Raw genomic sequence first — 20,101 nt, forward strand, 5'->3', positions numbered from 1 at the left:
GCCACAGTTTGTCAATCACAAGTGCCAACTGCTGCCAATAATAGGACACAGGATACGGCCCCACAGCCGGCCACAGCCGCCATCTACTGCTCTGGTTGGAATGACTTAGGTTGAGTCTTATTCTGCTTTCCGATGGGATATACCACGCTGGCTGCCTAAGCCCGGGGGACAAGTAAGCGCGGATTTGCAAAATGCCTTAGAATAGACTTCACCAGTCACGATGGTCGTTGTACCGCGCTGCAACGGCAACCTGATACGCGCCCGATGTTAGGTCCTCGGGAGCCCACTGGCCACTAGACTGTAGCACACTGTCGCATAGAGCACGGCCGGACCGGCTAGTGCTAAATCGAGACGGTCTCAGTGCGCAACAGTGCCTGAAACCCCGTGGGCGCGTGTATCAACAGCTGACGTATGTACATACCAGTGGCACTCCTTCCCGGTCTCGTAGCCTCTGGCAACAAAGCCATGGCCTCTGACACGGCAAGGCCAGCCCATGTGTTACACTACACCCTCATGATCCCATGTGGCCCCAGCAGCACCATGCGGTGCTTTCAACAAGCAACCGCCCATGGCATTCCCAGGTGGGGGAGCGGCTCGTCGAAGGTGGTGGCTTTCGGTGCCTTAAGCTTGAACACTGAGCTGGTTGTCACATCACATGCGTTCCGCTCGTCGGGGCATCGGTGGACCCGTGGGGGCCCTTGATGATCCCCAGCAACCGTAAAGCGTGCCAACTCAACAGCGGGGTTCCCTACTAGTGACTTTGGTCTATAAATTAATCCGCCATGACGCGAAGTGTCTTCCTGGACTGCGTCTCCCTCGAGGTAGAGACATATATCTTCCCCCTCGACACTCAGAAACCTACCACGCATTCGCCAACTTTGTGTGAACCAACAGGAGACTGAACTTTCGACATGCAGGCCCCGGCTGAGAAGAGCTCCGATGTGGTCGAGCACATCGAGGACAGCCACAACCGTGGCGTATACGCCTACGACGAGGACAGGACCCACAAGATGAACGAAAAAGACATTGCTCCCCACGTGGAGGTGTTGTCCGGCGAAGAGGAGAAGCACATTGAGCAGTGAGTACGGAGTGCCACAAAGGTTGAAATGGAGCTACGGCGTCACATTCTTTTTTGTGCCAACGTCTCCAGACTGAGGAATGAGGCGCCGCCCATAGCGAGCTTAGTCGCTGATTAAGTCCAGCGACCTCGATGTCACCGGATACGAGCTTGAGGACCTGGAGTCCAAGTACTCGGACATGACTCTAAACCGTACCCGTAACGTACGTACATGCTGCCATGGCTGAAGAAAACACGGTTTCTTGGCTGACGCGTGGTGCAGATTATCCAGCAGCTGTACCTGATCCACGAGAATGACCAAAACTTCCCTCGTCCCACTCTCGAGCGTATGCAAGAGTTTCTCAAGAGCCCTCAGATCATGGAAACTCCGGACAAGTACCCGGAACTTGTCCGTGAGATGAAGATTGAGGCCATTCTCGCGACCTCAAACTCTCCGTATCTCGAGGTCCGGGCCAACGTGGATCCCACCGATGACCCGACCATGCCTTCCCTCACTTTCCGCGTGTTCATTATTGGCACCATTTTTGCGGCCATTGGTTCCTTTATCGACACATTGTTTGGTTTCCGCCAGCCGGCCATCAGTATTGGTCCCAACGTCGCTCAGCTTATTGCTTGTGAGTAGGAGCCTGCACGGTTATGTTGCGGAGGTGCCATGTGGGCAAAAAGCTAATTAAATGAAGACCCTTTTGGACGCCTCCTCGCGGCGGCGCTTCCGAGACACGAGTTTAGCACCTTTGGACGCAAATGGACCATGGTGAGTATATACACTGGCCGGACGGTTGGCGGAGTGGAGAGAAGATATGAGCCTTGGGTGTGGCACATGTGCCCGCGCCCACGCAAAAGCCTCAGTTCCACGCCACATCCTCGGTCACAAGCTGGGTTTACAATGCTGACTCTCAAGAACCCCGGACCCTTCAACAAGAAGGAGCACATGCTTATCACCATCATGGCGAGCGTGTCGTTTACCGCTCCCTACACGTTCTACATTGTGCCCGTCCAGGCTATGCCCATGTTCTTCAACCAGCCATTTGCCCGCCAGTTCAGTTACCAGATCATCAACACCTTGGGCACCAACTTTGTCGGTTACGGTTTGGCTGGACTGACACGCCGCTTCCTCGTCTTCCCCTCGGTCGCCGTTTGGCCCTCGACGTTCTCGGTCATTGCCCTAAACAAGGCCTTCCACACGACTACCAACGAGCCCGTCAAGGGTCCGTTTGGCCGCGTGTTCACCGCCTCGCGTGAGAGAATGTTCCTCTACTCGTTCTTGGCCATGTTCCTCTACTTTTGGTTCCCTGGCTACATTTTTCAAGCGATGTCGGTCTTCAGCTGGATGACCTGGATCTCGCCAAACAACGTGGCCCTCTCGGCTGTCACAGGCATGACCGGCGGTGTAGGCCTCAACCCTTGGCCGACCTTTGACTGGAACAACCTCACCGTCTGGCTCACGCCCCTCACCATCCCGACCTTCTCCATCCTTAACATGTTCTTTGGCATTCTCATCGGCGCCGTCATGTGCATTGGTGTCTGGTACGGCAATGGCTGGAACACTGGCTACCTGCCCATCAACTCCAACTATGCCTTTGACAACACTGGCGCGTCGTTCAACGTCAGCAAGATCCTCGACGCCGACAACAACTTTGACGACGCCAAGTACCAGCAGTATTCGCAGCCTTGGATGAGTGCTGGCTACGTCGTCTCGTTCATGTGGTATTTTGCGCTGTACAGTGCAACTGCCACCTACGTGGCCATCTACCACCGGCGCGAGATCATTGTCGGTGCACGTTCTCTCTGGAAGAGCATTAAGCGTTCCATTAAGAAGGGACATGTCGAGGACGACGAGGACGACCTTGCCGAGGACGTGCACTTCCGCCTCATGCAGAAGTATCCCGAGGTGCCTGAATGGCAATACCTTATCGTCCTCCTCATCTCCATGGTGTTCGGCTTTGTCGGTGTTGGAGCCTTCCCGACTCATACTACGCCTGCTGTTTTGGTGTTCGGCATCATCATGCCCATCATCGTCATGATTCCTTGTGGCCTCGTACAGGCCGTTACCGGTATCGCTGTACCGCTCAATGTCCTGGCCGAGTTCATTGGCGGTGCCCTGATCGCCGGCAATGCAAACGCTCTCATGTAGTGAGTAGACCAATTGACGTCGTTGAGCTCAAGCTAACGCCCACTGCAGCTTCAAAACCTACGGCTATATTACCGTCTACCAGGCACTCGCCTTCAGCAACGACCTCAAGCTTGCCCACTACCTCAAGCTGCCTCCGCGCCACACCTTCTCCATGCAGTTGTGGGCAACTTTGATCTACTGCTTTGTGTCTAGCGGAATCCTCAACTTTGCCATGGGCTTCAAGAATGCGTGCACCCGCGATGCTTCGTTCAAGTTTACCTGCCCTGGCCAGCACACGTTCTTCACATCGGCCGTCTTCTGGGGTACGCTCAGCCCCAAGCGTCTCTTTGGCTCCGGTCTGCGCTACAACTGGATGCTGTTCGGCTTCCCGCTCGGCGTCATCGTCGTCCTCATTTACTGGGGGCTGCGTAAGGCGTTTCCCAAGTCCGAGTTCCTGCGCCAGGTACACCCAGTCATGATCTGCGCGGGGCCCTCGACCTGGGGTTCGCCGTACAACCTGGCATACTACATCGGCAACGTGTATGTCGTCCTCCTCTCCTTCCAGTACATCCGCAAGCGCTACACGGCCTTCTGGGTCAAGTACAACTACGTTATCGCCGCGTCGTTCCCGACGGGTATTGCTGTTTGCGCCATTGTCGTCTTCTTTGCCCTCGAGGTGCCCCACGGCGGGTACAGCGTCAACTGGTGGGGGAACAACGTCCTCAACAATGGCTGCGAGGGCCAGGGCGGCTGTCCTCGTCTTGATATCCCGGCAGTCGGCTACTTTGGCGACGCGCCTGGCTCGGGCAAGTTCACGTAATATGCTTGTTTGCGTCCAAATAATCGAGTCACAGCAGTGATCGTGTGTAGTAGTTCTATCAAATGAATTGTCGTGTCCAGCTACGTCGTATGAGCGTGTAGGCGAACCGTTGGTTGGCATGCTGGCGACTGCGGCCCTTGGCACAGTAATAATCCGAAAAATATCCCAAAAAGGAGGCAGGCAGCACTTCCAACCGCGGCATGCATTTGGTCCGTCCCGCTGTGGCGCGCTGTGCGCTTTTAAAGCTGTAAGATACGTCTGTTGGGCGCTGGGAGTCCCACTTGTGGCTCGATGGTGATCATGCCACGTTCGCCAACCACCATCGTCATTGCGCCCTGTGTGTGCTGATAAGCAGGTGACACGACTCGGGCGCACAGAAACCGACATTGTCCTCAACATTGCTCAGTTTCCCATTCAACCAACTCGGCCAGCCAACCGCTACAATGGACGACGACTGGGCCACCAGTACCAGCCACAACCTGGCCAGCCAACACCCTCAAAACGCTGGGTTCCAAGGCATGTTCGTGGGCATCAGTGACCCCCTCCCCACCAGCAACATTCGCCGAGGCGTGCTTCTCGATGTCTACGACTACGAGGAAGCCATGAAGGACCTGGACGCCAAAGACCGTGACCTGCGCGCTGCGCTGGCGGCAGACGAATGGATCGACGACTGGGAAGACGAAGACGAAGGCGGAAGTTACCATGTCTGGCGCGACGACGACCCCGACCGCAACTCTCGCCACCGAGGCAGCCGCATGCTCGAGCAGGCCAACGAGACGGTCAAGGTCCTCCGCAACTATGCCTGGCCGTTCTGCCATGAGTTTGGCCTGGCCGAGTTCGCCCAGTGGATCGCTTGCCAGGAGGGCATGTTCCACGAGGCCCCCAACTCGGCGTTCACGTTCCTCACGGCGATGCGCACCCGCTTCAAGCGCGACGTGGACGAGTACGCTGCTGAGCAGTCCCGCCGTCTCAAGGAAGTCGGTAAGAAGAACCAGGGCAGCAAGAGCAGCCATGCGCCGTCCGCCGGTCAAAACAGCGAGGGCCTGTTCCGCCCCAGCAACGTCTTCAAGCACATCCCCGAGAGCAGCGAGAAGACCGACAAGCAGACCATCCTCACGATGCGCGAGCGTTGTGCCGCAGGTGCTCTTCTTCGCTTCACCGAGAGCCAGGACAAGTGGGACAAGGAGGACCAGTGAGGGGGGTGGCCAAGTTTTTTACATTCCCCCGCCTATGCATCATATGCCTTCCTTGCATCTGAATCTCGTGTACCGTGTGCAATGTTGGTATGATGTCAGTATGTCAGCCTCGTGCAATACGTGTGGAAGTCAGTAGGTAGTGTGCAGTTGTGCTCTTCTCGCTCTCGTGCGAGGCTACGGTGTACTTTTCGAGAAACACACTACGCGTTGTCAACCTGCGACAGACATGCCATCTTGTGTTTTCCACTTTTGATGGGCGGCCACGTCGTGTTTCAAGCACCTCCACACACGGGGCGCGCACGAATCGCCCATCACTCACACTTGTTCTCATTCAACCACCAACATCACATCCCACTTGCCGCGCCTGTCCGCCCCAGGGACACCCCCACCCCCAGCGATGGACGGCGACACTGCACGTGCCGAGCCACCGGGCTTCTACGACGCGTTCTTCAAGCACAAGAGCCTCTGCGGCGTCCTCCTCAACAACGACGAGGTCGACGAAGCCATTGTGGACCTCGAGCACCACGACCAAGACCTCCTCCCCGCCCTCGAGCTGGACGTGTTCACCGTGCACGGGTGGCGCGACACCGATCTCAGCGGCGACGGCAGCAACGACGCCGCCATGGGCGAGCGCATGGTCTCGGCCAGCCCCGAGACGGTGGAGGTGCTCCGCAGCCTGGCCTGGCCGTACTGTCACGAGCCGGCGCTGCGCAAGGTCGCCGCGTTCATGGCCCGCCATCCGGGCATCTTCGAGGACGCGCCGCGTTCGGGGCTTGCGTTCCTCCAGACCATGCGCGTGCGCTACAAGGCCGACGTGACGGGTTACGACCTGGAGCAGTCCCGTCTCCTCAAGGCGATCCGCAACGAACGGCTCAAGACGGTGGTCCCCGCTTCGGTGCTGGCCGCGTCCGCCGCCAGCGCAGCCACCGACAAGGACAAGGACAACGGAAAGAGTCCCGCCACGAGCAAGGCGGAACGTCGTACAAAGAACAAGGGTCCAGCGACGCCCACCAGCATGCGTGAGAGGAGCGCTGCGGCGGCTCTGTCGCGGTTCATCCAGGCCCACGACGAAGTTGACTGAGAGTGAGGTCATAGGTTGTACCATAGGGGCTGTGTACGGCCTTACAGAGCGTGTCAGAGTAGCCGAAAGCGCATGTGCATGTGAGAAAGCAAGGACGCGTCATTCGAGTATGCAGCCCAGTAGTCTTGAGCAGTACCATCGTGTGCACAGTGTATCGCATAGCTCACTCGTCTCCCGCGAGCCAGTCCGCAAAGTTATCCAACCGCTCCTTCTCCGCGTCCGAGTCGTCGTCTTGTCCCCTGGACATGCGATAGCGTTCGCCCGTGTACAGTCCCGCGGAGATCTGGATGGGGGGTGTTAGTGGGATGCCTTGACTTTATGAGTCTGACTCACCCGGCGACGATCAAAGTACCGTCCCTGCCACGCCAAGACGCACGCCTGCGCCGCTGCGGGCTCCTTGAACTTGATGGTGATGACTCCGTCCTGTTCTTTGTCGTAGAGGACCACGCTGGTGACGGTGCCGAGCGACTCGGCCTCCTCGCGCACGTCGTCCTTGAGCTCGAGGAGGAGCTCGGGCTCCTTTGCCAGGTCCTCGGGGAGGAACATGCCCTTGAGCACGACGACGCGGTTGAAGCGCGACGGCTGGGGCGCGACGGACGGGCCGGGCGTGTCCGAGTCCGAGCCAGAGTTCCACGCAAGTTTGCTAAAAGGCGTGTCAGCTGCAAGAGTAGAACAGAGACAGCGAACGTACCTCTCTAGCGTGCGCATGCGCTTGGTCATCCGCCGCTTGTCCTCGGCAGACAGCTTCTTCTTCTCGGTCTTCTCCCCAGTTCCCGCACCCCCAGCAGCAGCAGGAGCCCCCTCTCCCTCTCCCTTTCCCTCTTTACCCTCTGCGCCCTCCGTCTTCTTGCTCTTGTCGTACTCGGCCACACGGACGCGCATGTTGCCGAATCCGCCGCCGAGCTCGAGCTCCGTGTCGTCCAGGAGCGTGATCGCGAGGTCGACACTGCCTTCTTTGAAATACATGACCAGCGCCTCGCCCTTGAACTTGCCCTCTGCGTCATTGTACATTTTGACGCGCGGCTCGCCCCGGTCGTCGACGAGGAGGACACCGGCTTTGGAGAAGACGCTGGCCAGGAGCTGCGGCGTCGTGCTCGGCGGGAGGTTGCTCACGAACACGGCCGTCTTCTTGGGCGCCGACACGGGCGTGGACGCGCCGGATGTCTTGGCCTTGGGCGCGGCCTTGCCCTCGGGGCCTTCGGCCTTGCGTTTCTTCAGGCGCTCCTCGCGCGCGAGTGCTGGGCCAGCGGGCACCTGGTGGTGTCAGCTGTTACCTGCCGATATATCGCAGCTGCAGACCACGTACATTCTCATCCACGCCTGCCACGGCGTACGCGGCTTGTTGCGCCTTGATCAGGTTCTCGTCGAGCTGGAGGCGTGTGAGTTGGAACGCAGGCTCATGTCAACTCACCACTGGCACCCACGCCCGGCCCGTCCACTCAAACTCGTGGTGCGTGTGTTCGTCTTCATACCGGTACTGGCCCGTCGCCTTGTCAATGTGCACGCGCGGGTCCTGGTCAAACTTTCCGATTTCTGGTGGTGGGGCAGGCATGGTTGCGCGTGGTGGATGGGTGGGAGAGAGTAGATGAAATGGAGAGCGAGTTGTAAAGTGACGTCGGCAAGTGGAGGTTCTAGTGGCGAGCGGGAGTATTTCTCGTGTCCTATTGTTTGTGCGTGGATATGATGGTGGTGGACCGTTTGCGTCTCAGCCAGTGCATCAGAGCCTTGGGTAGCGCCGACTCGTAGAGCGAGGAGAGAGGGATAGAGGGACAGGTATCATCAAGGAGTCAGGCAATGAAGGGCGGTTGCATGGCTTGTGGCCGATACACTTGCACACTTGGGCTGGCTTTCAAGGCTTTCCCCCGCCACACTTCCGCGCTGGGACGTGCTAAGCAGAGCGTGCCAAGAACCTGTCCTTGCAACACCGGGTGTGATTGCCCTGCATGGCAGTGCACGAGTACAGGAGTGTATGAGTGCATTGCATGATCACGTTCCACACGATCGTGTCACACACAGACGACAGCGCTCGATTTCAGCTTACGAGATGGAAATGACGTTTTGCCCACCGAGTGTGCCACCCACTTGCCATTCCCACTCGAAACGAGTAGCATGGCCTTTCGGTACACACAGGCACAAGCATTCCGGTACGAGAGCTCGCTTCCACCAGATCGGATCGGGATATGCCTGATGCGAGGGTCGGGGTATGCGGGTTGGGATTGCAGGTCCACAGAGGAAGGGGCGTTGAAAGAACAAGCGAGCGAGGGAGCGTGTGGTGACTACCGGGTTACCGGGATGCTGGGTCAAAGTGATCCATGAAGCGAGTGACGCCGGGCGCAGCGAACACAAATACAAGCCCTCTGCACCGGATTGCAAGAGCAGAGGGGCGCGAGGTCCGAGCCGCAAGGCCGGAACAGCAAGGAGTAGAGTCGGACACGCAAAGAGGCTAAACTTGATTGTACCGTTCGCCTGGGTGTCTCCCAAAGGCGATGAGGAAGGCGCTGCGCAGCGTCTCAGCTGACCGACTGTCGTGTACTGTACACGCTGGACGCTGGGACGTGTACACGCCGAGGAACTCTGACGACGAGCACCAGTGGCACGCACCGTACCATGCGGCCAACTGATCGCCGTGCGCCGTGGCCGCCTGGACAGCGTATGCAGAGTCCGCAGCACCGTCTTGTACTTGTGTGCGCCTGTGTGTGCTTGTGTGCTTCTAATGTGCCGCCGCTGTCCCCCTTGAAACACTGCAGAAGCACAGACACGGCGTCCATGCACACGCCGACACTGCACGGGGCACCTGGGTACAGCGGCGTCCTGGTCCGCCACGCTTCCGACGACGAAACCGTTCAAAACCGTGTGGTCCCCAAGGCACCCGGCACACCCGGCACGCGGCACAGGCCATGAACCCATGAACTGCGAGAGGCACAGTCGATCGCGCGGGTACGATTTGTTGTTGTTGTTGTTGTTGCTGTTGTTGTGGGTTTGTGTTGGTCGTTGCCACCCATATATGCCTCATGCCATTTTGCTCAAACCATGCCCCATGCGCCCCCCGGCCGCCAGCTGCAGTGTGCCAAGTAGTTCCGAAGCAGCAAAAGTGGATGCAACGTGTCAACTAAGGAAAAAGAAGGGGAGGAGGGGGGGTTAAACTAGCGGGGGGTGTGGAAAAAAAAGGAGAGACAAGCTAGGAAAGAGCGTGCATCGTTGGCGCGGAGCGACCAGTGTCTATGGCGCGGTGCGGTGCCCCTGCGCTATCATGAAGCTGTAAGAGAGAGAGAGAGAGAGAGTTATGTTCGCGGTAGGTTGGGTTGGGGGGTGTCACATCTAAACTAAGCGGGGGTCTCGAGAGAGACCACAGTTGGGTTCATTTAGAGGACAAGGGCCATGACAGCGGCGGCGACGGCGAAGCCACCGGCGGCCTGGAGAGCCGAGGCGCCCGAGGCGGCCGAGGTCGACGACGACGAAGCGGCGGCGGTCGACGAGCCCGAGGTGGCGGCCTTGGACGACGACGACGAGCCTGAGGCGGCGGTGGTGGTAGCAGCGGCGGCGGTGGTCGAGCCCGACGAAGCGGCGGCGGCAGCGACGGTGGTCGAGCCGGTCGAGGCGGCGGTGTCGGCCGAGACCGACTCGGTGAGGCAGGCCGACGACGAGCCAGCCTGGATGACAACGGCCGACGAGTAGGCAATGGTACCGGTCGAGTCGACAACCTTGACGGTGCTGTTTGGTGCGTTAGTGACAGGAACACGGGTGTGTGTACGTGTGTGGGTGCAGGTGCAGAGCGAGGCAGTGGAAAGAATCTGGGACGACGCGCAAGGCTCAACGACGAGGACACAGATTGCGAGGCCAGTGGCAATGCACACACATCAAGCCAAGCCGGTTATCTCTGTCGGCCCCCGGCGGGACCCACTTGGCCACTGGAAGCGGCAGTCGCGTCAAACCGCGCGACGCCAGTGTCAAGCCACCACCAGAAGGCGTGTTTAGACTGCGGCACCGCTGCGGGCCAAGGGCAACGCGAACGAATTCGACGCGCTGATGCCATTGCGCCGCAGGAGCGCAGACGGCGCAGACACAGACGTCTCATACAGCATGCTGCATGTGCTTACTGGCCACGGGAGGGCAAGGGGTAGCGCAGCTGTGGACACCAGAACGAAAAAAGAACACGCAGTGGTTCGGAAGTCTGCGCATCCCCCCTCCTTCCTTGCCCGCGGCCGTCCGGCCGCCGGGCCCGCCCGTACCTCGCTGCGCGACCTTTTTGCTTTTGTCTGATGCAGACGCTATACTCACACGTTGGTGCCCGAGGCAAGGTTGACGGTCCAGGTGTAGGTGGTGGCCGACTGGGTGTCGAAAGTGACGAGGGCCGCAGACGAAGCCTCACCACCGGGGATGATCGAGGGGTAGTAAGGGGCGGTGCCGTCAGTCCACGAGAGCTGGACCGGCTGGCACTCGACGAGCGAAGCCTAATGCGGACGTCAGTGCATGCGCAAGTCAATGAGGTGGAGAGAGAAGAGAGTGTGTGGTGGGACGCGCTGCAGGCTCATTGACACTGGTGACAGTGATCCGCGTGCACGCGTGCGGACTGGCGCGCGTCTTCGCCGCCAGATCTCTGTCTCTCTCCAGGTGGGATCTACGCACGGGGGTCGAGATGGTGAGCGCGTTGGCAGCGGCGGCGAGGGCGGCGAGGAGGGTGACCTTGGTGAACATTTTGGATAGAATGCGGGGGGGTGGTTGGGGTGGTTGGAGAAAGAGAGGAGAGAAAGAGTCGTGATGGGTGAAAGAAACAAAGAGAGAAGGGGGGCGAGTTGGCTTTAGATGTATCTGTGAGCCACCCGCCAGCGCCGGCGCCGCCGCTGGTGCTGCTGCCGCGCACCGCCCACCGTGTTGGCTCGTGCCATCCTCTGTCTGCCTGTTGCTGTGCCGGCCGCCAGAGACTGTGTGTGCATCCCCCCGCTGTGCTGCTGCTGGCTGCTGCTGCTGTATGGCACGCGCCGTATGCATTTATCCTGGGCCAGTGCGCAGGGCTGCGCGGACCGCAGCCGCACAGAGTGTGGGCGCGCACACGAGCCCGTGAGCCAGAAGGGTGTACCCATCCTCGACTGCGCTGGCCACCTCTCGAACCTCACTGCGCGCGCACGCGATTCGCCCGCTCTGTCGCAACGTTCAGGCTATGCGGGGTGGCAGGCTGGCTGGTTCAGGCCCAACACAGGTCAATGGAATGAGACCATGGACACCGCCCGCGTCGCCGCCTGGTACGCCAGCAGCCTGCGGGTGGTGGTGCGCCGGGCTATTTGCCTGCAGGTGTTGGATTCATCCTTGGCACCAAGATAGAGAGAGAGAGCGCAAGGTGGGTTGCGCGCGCACGCGTGCGCGCACGCGTATGAATGGCCGAATGGCCTTGGCGCCAAAACTCCCGACTCAAGGACGCGCAGGACGCGTCGACGACGCCCAGTCTGCCAGCCAGAGCATGTCCATTCAATAACCCAAGGTCTTGGCTACGGCTCTTAGCAGTGCTTGGCCTGTTCCATGCGCCCGCAGGTCGGCCCGTCCCGCATGCACCTTTCCCCCCCGCGCCGCAGACGGACATGCACAGGTTCCAGCAGCACGCAGCGATGACGGCAGCAGTGACAACCGTTAGCTGCTGCTCTCTCTCTTTTTTTCTCTTTTTTTTTCTTATCCTAAGGATGATCTCCACAGCCCTGTGCTGCTTCCAATTTAGTCTGCGCATCAGGGTGTTGCTGGTGCAGGTGTCCTGCCAGCCCACGTCTGCGCAATTTCGATAAAATACACACTCCCAGCGACACGGGCACCCGTCCCTATGCATCGGCGCATCGACGAGCTCTGACAGCGGTGCACCTTTTGGTGCGTTACGCACTGTGTGCTGCGCTCGCTGCGCCGGTACGTAACAAGAGCCTGCGCCGTGCGCGTCAGAGGCTATAGTGTTGTCCTGCACATGCGGGAGCCAGTGCGCCAGCCAGTGCCCACAAGGGCCATGGACACAAACCCGCAGACATTACGGCCCAGGGCCGCCGTCTCCCTTTTGCAGACGGACCGGACGGATTAGCTTTTCTTCTTTTTTCATGATACGATTGCTCTGTGCCTCTGTCGTCATTGACGAGATCTGGCAGCATGGTAGCTGGCAGCAAGCAGCGAATAAGCAGCCATAGCTAGCCAGGCTCTGCAGGCAGCCGGACAGCCGCGACTGGCGCGGCTTTCCGTTCATTTTCTTTGAAACACGTATGCCCACATGCCCTCGCGGGTAATGTTGATCGACGTATCGCCCATGTTCTCCGCCATACTTCCGTCTCCTCTGACGTAGCCTCTCTGTGCCTCGCTCGCCAGTACGCACGACGGACTGGCCCAAACCAACCGACAGCGGACTGCGGGTGCATGGGTGCACCAACTGTGCCGTATCATCCAACAGTTCGTACATGAACTGCGAATCGCAAGCGACTTGCGATCGCAGCGCGGCACGGCTGGCACGGTCGAGGGAAAACACATGGAGAAGGAACCGTCCGGCCTCCGGGGCCGGGAGGATGCAGGAAATGTAACCGCACCAAGGAACGAAAATCCAAAGAAACACAAAAAAAAAACCGGAAACACAGGAACGACATGGCACGGGCAGCAGGATATAGCATGGAGCTAGAAGCCACAGACGCTCAGAAACGACGACCCGAGAGGTGGTAGAAATTAGAACAAGTTGGAGGCAACCCACGCGACATGACGCCAGACAGCGCCAAAGTTCGTTTCGTCCTGTCCTGCGATCCTGCGAGATGGGTCCCGCACCCGTGAGCTCGAGCCGCTGTTCGATGGCGAGTCACAGCCGTGAACACAAGTGAAAAAGATAGGAGGACCGAGTCATGAAAAGAATGAAGAATGAAGAATATCGCGCCTCTTGAGTGGCAGTCCTCCGGAACCATGCGTTTCCAATTCTCCAACCATGCCCGTTCTTGCCCATAGCCACCAACAATACCAATATGGGTGTCGCTCACGACCTGCTCTCGCTCCTCGGGTTGGTGCATACCCACACCGTGCGCGCCGTCCCGGCGCCCCCGGACATCCGGCACCCGGCACACCCTTCACGCCGCCGCCGCCGCCGAGCGTCCCCAAACCCTCCCTCCGCCCTCCGGGACCCACATGCGCCGCGCGCAATATGCGCTCCGTGCGCCGCGTCACGGCGGAGCACGCCGCCGGAGTCACCGTCCTGCAGGTGGCAAGGTCAGATATGCAGGCATACGAGAGGTGAGGGAGGTGGGGGCGGTGAGGGCGGTGAGGGCGGTGAGGGATGATGGACACGCAGGCGCAGACGCGGACGTCGACATGTGGACCCGGACACGGACATGGACACTAGATACCTGGCTACCTGGGGTCGTGACATGTGGCTGGTGGCTGTGGGTACTGAGTAATGGGTAATGGGTACTGGGTAATGGGTACTGGGTGTACTGGGTACTTGGGTACTTGGGCGCGTGCTAGGTGCTTGGTGCTTGGTGCTTGGTGCTTGGTGCGGCTCGGTGTCGGCGGTCACTCAACTGGGGCTGACGTGAACGGTTCACCTCGGCCCAGGTGCAAGGTGGCGACAGAGAGTTTCGGCGTGGCGTGAGTGCCTGCCGGTCCGCGGACCCCGCCGGCGACAATCAACTCAAAGTTGCTCAAAGTTGCCATGTCGGACACGTCCTTGTCATTGTGGTGTCCGTTGACGCTCTGCCTCAGCCGTGCCAAGGACAAGGGCAAGGGGACCCCCGTCGTCCTTGCGTTGCTGGAAGCTCACCGCTGGCCGCTGCCCCGGTGTCGACACAGCGGCGGCACTGTGTACTGTACTGCACTGTGGCGCCGCGACGTTGGCTGCACAGGCGCAGTAGTGACGAGGATCGCGGACCGTTTCACGTCGCCTCGCGCCTCCCCGAACCCTCGAGGAGATGCCTGCATGCCTGCAGCCTGCGTCTTGGCTCCAACAGCCAAGCCAGGAGCTTAGCCATGGCCTGCAAGCCGCCAGGAGATCAGGAGACCGTGTGTCGAGCGGGACCGACTCGCACCCCCGCGGTGGTGGTCTTGGACGGCAGGCTGACAATGGGCAACCGACGAAACGTTGACCTTTGCTCGGCGCGCGTGGCTGGTGACATGGTGTTCGGTCGGCGCGCGTGGTCAGGCCGACGGGCAGCGAGCAGCCGCCAGCAGCGGTTACAGCAGTGCAGGCAGCGAGAGCCTGGTCTCGCCTGAAAGCCAGCGTACCGGCGTACCAGCGTGCAGCCTGTGAATGCAGGAATAGGGCCGTTTGCCGCCGGAGCATTGGCGCTCAAAGGGTCAAAGGGTCCTCTCCAGTGCGCGCGCTCTGTACAGGCCCGATACGACCGGCGCGCGCACCTGGTTCGCCGTCCTGAACGATGGCGTTGGGTGGCCGGAGGAAGGCGCTTTCTAGAGGCGCTGCACGGCCTTGTATAAGCGGCGCGCGCGTCGGGGCGAGGGCGGGATAGCGAGACAGCGAGCAAACGTGCCCAGCTCAGGCTCAGGTGCGAGAGCACACCGGGCGCGCCGCGTTGGCAGCCTCCCCTCCCCCTCTGCGTGGTGAGGTATGCCAGAGACACCGAAATAATGATTTTTATTTTCCTGAGCGTGACCGAGTTTCAATGGATTGATGGATCGATGGGAACGAACCCCCGCATGTGCGCCAGCCGTGCCTTTTCCGGGTGGGACGCCGCTGCCCCCCGGTGGCGTGCTGCAGAAAGAAAGAAAGAAAAAGCTCTCAACGCCGCGCTGCACGCGTGGGGGGGCACGCGTCTTCTTTGTGTGTGTGTGTCTGGTGTTGCAGAACAGAACACGCCTGAGGTATGTGATGGGTGTTGTGACAAGGGAGCACATGAGATCTGTGGTATGAGACCTGGATTATAGCCCCCATGTCCCGACGGTGTGCGGTTAGGTTTGGTTAGTGCCGATTGTTCTGGGGCATGCATACACGGCAGACAGCGGGGCGAGGTGGGTGCGGGTTTCCACACCGAGGCCGCACTTGTTGCGAAGGTCGCGGGTGGGGGACCGACGGCCCCCAGGCCCCAGGGATACCGGGACAGAGCCTAATTGTGGACGACGCTTGCGTGCAGAGCTGTACGGCATGTGAAGAGGAGGCGAGCGGGCTAGAAGAAAAACAGCGTGGAAGGAACGGCGACGGAACGCATTACGAGAGAGAATCAAGGGGAACAGACATGAGGCAGCCCGGCCGGGTGAGTCACTGCGATCACTGCGTTCCGGATGCAACAGGTGCTTGGTCTCCCCGCTGCTACGAGACGGCCTGGGAGTTGAAATGAACAGAGGCACCGGTACACCGGTGATGCACGCACATGGATACCAGCTGTTCTACCTTTTTTAGCGCGCTGCGAGGCTGTGGGATCCTGGGGGAGAGCCAAGAAAGAGGCGCAGGTGCAAGGTGTTCTGGTGTGCTGGCTGCATGCCGCACCGACTCCTGGGCCTCTTTGTCCTGGCGAGACGCGATCTGTGCTCTCTGGATCTGGCACAGAGCACAGAGCGAGAGTCGCTTCTGTACACGGTATACGCAGGCCAGCACAGAAAAGCTGTTGGCGGTCGGCCGTACATGATGGGATATGAGACATTGAGCCACACCCTCAAACATCCTGTGCGTTGTTCCCCTGAACAACCTTTTGGCGTACAGGCGGCGTCGACGGCGGCGGCGGCGTCGAGCGCGAGCGCATGCGAGGCAGGCCAGTCGAACGAGTTCTTCGGGCAACTGCTGCTGCTGCTGCTAGCCGGCCTTGGTCCAAGTATGCACCCACCGCTCGCTCGTCTCTGCCGGCATGCGCTGCTTGGGAGGAAGCAAAGGGCCCAGACGGACAGCGCAACGGCGCGCGCGGGGGCGGCAGCAGCGGCGCGGGTGTCTCTCGCGCTCTGTGCGAGAGAGAGAGATGAAGACCAACTCGTTGCCATGCCAGATGGGACAAAAGTAATGCGCACTGATCAGCAAACCCCCCGCTGCCCCCCTTTTCCCTTCCTTCTCATTGTTCGATCTCTTCTCATCAGTCCTTGCTTGCAAACGCCAATCCCCGCCATTGACAAACGCCAGCACCCTCCCCCCTTCCCCCTCCTCTCCCCCACCCCAGTCCCGGCCGTCGACGGCTGTGCTCCGTTCTCCGCAACCTGCTGCGAAGAGCTAGGCGATCACCACTCGCATAGATTACGCCCGCAAATACACACGGATCTCGACCGTTTTAGATCCTTTACGCAGACACCGCGTAGCGACCTAGCGACCTAGCGACCTTGGGGACATTGCTCACTGCTGCTGCTTGTGTGGACTGCCTGGAGCTTGTTTGAGCACATACCCCCTCCCCCCCTTTTTGAAATCGACCAACTGGTAACCCCCGCTTGGCTACTTACTGCTCGACCGCAACGACTACATCGCGGATACCCTGGCAACTCGCGCTCTTGTTCCCCCACTCTTTCTCGATCTGTCCTCTCAACGCAGGAGTGATCGATACATCTCACCCCCACCCACCCCATCATCCGAGTCCTCGGCGTCATGGCTCGTCGCAATACCGGAACCACCGGCACGAGCGCGCGCGATGCACGCGCTGCCCAGGCTGCGTCCGTCGCATCTGCTTGGCTAGGAGAGTCTGTCATTCGCCCTGCAGGCCAGGCGCCTGCCAAGGGCAAGGAAACCATTGTCATGGGCGGATTCGGGTTTGCAGCCCCGCCTGTCGCACCGAAACCCAAGAAGACGGCAGCGTCGATCAAGTCCAAGGACAGCGGCGGCTCGCGCGGCTCGTCGTCGTCGCGCGTGCCGTTGGTCTCGAGCGGGGGATGGCGCAACGTGTTGCCCCGTTCGTCCGCCCCCGCCCCCGCCCCCCGCTCGGTGAGCGAGCACTCGCACTCGCCCATTCACTCCCCCGTCTCGGCCATGACTACCATCAGTACAGTCTCGTCCGAAGCAAGTGACTTTGCAGACATGTTCAGCGCCAACCGACGCCCCGCGGTCCGTGAAGTCGTTCCCCCCTCTCCCTCACTGGCCAGCCCAACGGCATACTTGCCCCCTACAGTGCACCCCAAACGCGCATCTGACAACATGATGGGCCCACCTTCCTCACCACAACCACCCCCGCTCGTCGACGAGGTCCTCCCATTCGTCTCGTCGCCCTTCGCCGCTTGGGACCCAGCAGCTGCAGGCGAGGTGCCCGGTGCTGCTACCAAGAAGCTCTACGGCCGCAACAGCAAGAGCGTCGGTGGCTCTGAATGGCACGAGGACCCGCCCAAGCGCGGCTCGGCGGGCAGCAAGCGCACCTGGATCGACAGCGACGGTCGCGAGATCCGGACAGTCTACCGCGTCGGATGGGAGCGCGACGTGCTCGACCTCGAGTCCCGCTTGCACGAGACCATGTGGAACGTCACCGGCGGCCACCACACCTTTGTCGACGTCGAGGACAGGCCCCCAGCGACCGTCTTGGATGTGAGTGTCTCGTCTTGTCTGGCTGAAACCCAGCCCCCCTCTCTCCATCTCCCAAACCCCGTGTGTCTGTGCTGACCCGGTTCCCCCCAGATTGGTACCGGCATCGGTCTCTGGCCCATTGCCCAGGCGCTGGCATGGCCCAAGACGCGCTTCATCGCGACCGACATTGTCCCCTGCCACACCGACTTGAACGCCCTCGTCGCTGCCGAAGAGCGCGCACGCACCACCTCGGCCGGTGTTGCACCGGGTGAAGGCATCTGGAGCAGTGTCGCCAAGCGCATCGAGTTTCAGCAGTACAATTTGTGAGTCCACCTTGTCCTGGATCCCAGTCGCCGGGTAGGCCGGTTGGCCGGTTGGCTCTGCGCACCCTACCATCTGAATTGGTGGGCCCTTTTGTCTCTCTACCGGGCCCTTATCCAACGCCACCTCCAGCCGTTTCTCCGGTCTTGGGGCCCAGAATCCGTACCTGCCCGGGTAGCTATCTACATTGGCAGCTGGTGGACGGGTTTCACAACGATCGAGCACCACGAAACCTCTTTTGCTGGGGCAACCATGCTGACCCACTACCAGCCTCAACGGTCTGCCATACGACTCGGGCGTGTTCGACATGGTCCACATGCGTTTCCTCGGTCTCGGCGTGCCCGAACAGCGCTGGGCCGAACTGCTGGACGAGGCCGTGCGCGTGCTGCGGCCCGGGGGTGTCCTGGAAGTGAGTTTTTGGGGTGCTGGCCATGGCCTGGCCTGGCCACCACATGTGGTGTCATGTGCCCAACTGACTGTCCACCAGATTGTTGAAATGTCCTGCGAGCCACCACCCAGCGCGTCCGAGATGGTCCGGTCACGCTTCGCAAACTTGTTATTGGAAGACTACATCCCGCCCAACCCCGTCCTGGCACTGCAGATGCATCTCCCAGCCACGGCAGGTCTTGTGGCGAGCACGACCCGGCCCGTCCTCTCGGCCTCGTGGGACGCAGAGGGCGCAGGCGTGTCCCCGGACGACATGGCGCCCGACGCCATCGCCGACGCGCCCATGGTGTGGATCTCGTCCGCGCTCGGATACAAAGGCACGCCGCGCGACTCCAAGGGCGGCCGCGTCGCTGCTGCCTTGGCAAAGTTCATGCCGGGACGCTGGCACCTCGACTTTGAGCACTCGCTCCAGAGCCACAACGCCCATCTCCAGAACCAGCAGCTCGCCTCGCCACCAGACACGCCGGGCACGCCGTCCACCCCAGGCATGCCCGTGACGCCCGGCGCCGACGGCGCGTTCCGCCAGTCGTCGGGCAAGATTGTCCTCGCCGCCTGGGTCGTGTTCAAGACTGCACGCGGGCGCACCGGCTCTGCACCACAGCAAGGCGGTGTCGGCGGCGGCGGCGGGATTGGCCTGGGTATGGGTCTCGCGTCATGAGCGCGGGTCCGTCCCAGCGCCAGCTGGCGACGCGTCCGCCCTACTCCTACTCGCTAGCTTCGTTCCGTTGGCACCACGCTGCACCCAGTCGCCCGCCCAGTCGCCCATCTCCGCCGTCTTATCTTATGCGCACACGCGCGCGCGCTCCAACTATCTTTCCTCTCTGTTTTTGTTTTTTGGTTTTCCTGGCTGCCCGTTTCCTCCATCTCACACATCTGTACTCTACCGCACGCGCTTGCCCTGTTGAACTACCGCATTGTCAATGTCAAAACAATATCATATCACGCTGCACTGGGGAGCTGAGGAGAGGGAGAGGTAGCAGGAGACGGAGACGGAGACGGAGACGGAGACCCGGCCGGTCGCGACCAGGAGAGGAACGCAGAGGAACAGAAAGTTCACTGGACGTGCGCGCTGTAACATGAGTACAATACACCAAGTCGATACGATCTGCAGGCTTGGTTAGTGCACGTGTACCCTCTCCGTGTGCTCTCGGGCTAGGGCAGAATATGGTGGTGTGTCACCCTGCCCACACCCACACCGCACGACCGCGCGCCGGAACCGCGCATATCCATATCCATATCCCAAAGGGAACGCGCGTGGTAGCGCGTCGTATCTCGTCAAAAAGGTCGCTCATCTCCTATCTCTCCCAAAAAAAAAAAACAACGCTCTCCAAACGCCGTTCCTGTCACGCCCACCGCGCGCGTGTCAGGCCAGCCAGTTGATGCACCAGTAGTGACATTCCAGTCCCGTGCCACGGTGCGAAAAAAAGCTGCTACATGACGACGAACACGACGACGACGACGCAAGACGACACCAGACGACCGGAAGCGAAGACGACAGGAAGCGAAGACGACGCGCAGCGCACAATGAAACAACCCATTGGCTCATGGTTGGTCTGGACGGTCTTTGCATGACAACGAGGGTGGTACGGGTACGGACAACAAATATGGCGTTTTCGCCAGACAACTAGGATGTTT

General features: G+C 60.4%; 6 protein-coding genes across 6 annotated transcripts; 4 read left to right on the plus strand and 2 right to left on the minus strand.

Annotated features, from left to right (window-relative positions):
- Positions 1 to 911: 911 nt before the first annotated feature.
- Positions 912 to 4,011, plus strand: EHS24_008984 (uncharacterized protein; the record flags this gene model as incomplete). The annotated part of the gene is made up of 6 exons (XM_028624282.1): positions 912 to 1,078; positions 1,203 to 1,281; positions 1,341 to 1,692; positions 1,759 to 1,832; positions 1,980 to 3,211; positions 3,261 to 4,011. 6 exons carry the CDS (start codon positions 912 to 914, stop codon positions 4,009 to 4,011), a joined length of 2,655 nt encoding a protein of 884 aa, XP_028475354.1.
- Positions 4,012 to 4,454: 443 nt separating this feature from the next.
- Positions 4,455 to 5,207, plus strand: EHS24_008985 (uncharacterized protein; the record flags this gene model as incomplete). Its single annotated transcript, XM_028624283.1, has 1 exon — positions 4,455 to 5,207. One exon carries the CDS (start codon positions 4,455 to 4,457, stop codon positions 5,205 to 5,207), a length of 753 nt encoding a protein of 250 aa, XP_028475355.1.
- A 397-nt stretch (positions 5,208 to 5,604) lies between these two features.
- Positions 5,605 to 6,288, plus strand: EHS24_008986 (uncharacterized protein; the record flags this gene model as incomplete). The annotated part of the gene is made up of 1 exon (XM_028624284.1): positions 5,605 to 6,288. One exon carries the CDS (start codon positions 5,605 to 5,607, stop codon positions 6,286 to 6,288), a length of 684 nt encoding a protein of 227 aa, XP_028475356.1.
- Positions 6,289 to 6,451: 163 nt separating this feature from the next.
- Positions 6,452 to 7,840, minus strand: EHS24_008987 (uncharacterized protein; the record flags this gene model as incomplete). The annotated part of the gene is made up of 5 exons (XM_028624285.1): positions 6,452 to 6,571; positions 6,622 to 6,931; positions 6,980 to 7,542; positions 7,595 to 7,657; positions 7,700 to 7,840. 5 exons carry the CDS (start codon positions 7,838 to 7,840, stop codon positions 6,452 to 6,454), a joined length of 1,197 nt encoding a protein of 398 aa, XP_028475357.1.
- A 2,722-nt stretch (positions 7,841 to 10,562) lies between these two features.
- Positions 10,563 to 10,983, minus strand: EHS24_008988 (uncharacterized protein; the record flags this gene model as incomplete). Its single annotated transcript, XM_028624286.1, has 2 exons — positions 10,563 to 10,739; positions 10,915 to 10,983. 2 exons carry the CDS (start codon positions 10,981 to 10,983, stop codon positions 10,563 to 10,565), a joined length of 246 nt encoding a protein of 81 aa, XP_028475358.1.
- Positions 10,984 to 16,795: 5,812 nt separating this feature from the next.
- EHS24_008989 (uncharacterized protein) lies at positions 16,796 to 19,124 on the plus strand (the record flags this gene model as incomplete). Its single annotated transcript, XM_028624287.1, has 4 exons — positions 16,796 to 17,719; positions 17,810 to 18,021; positions 18,290 to 18,428; positions 18,507 to 19,124. The coding sequence occupies 4 exons, from the start codon at positions 16,796 to 16,798 to the stop codon at positions 19,122 to 19,124; spliced, it is 1,893 nt and encodes a 630-aa protein (XP_028475359.1).
- Between the last annotated feature and the right edge of the window lie 977 nt (positions 19,125 to 20,101).

The sequence above is a fragment of the Apiotrichum porosum genome, assembly GCF_003942205.1.
Source record: "Apiotrichum porosum strain DSM 27194 chromosome Unknown scaffold_8, whole genome shotgun sequence".
In the NCBI taxonomy this organism is placed as follows: domain Eukaryota; kingdom Fungi; phylum Basidiomycota; class Tremellomycetes; order Trichosporonales; family Trichosporonaceae; genus Apiotrichum; species Apiotrichum porosum.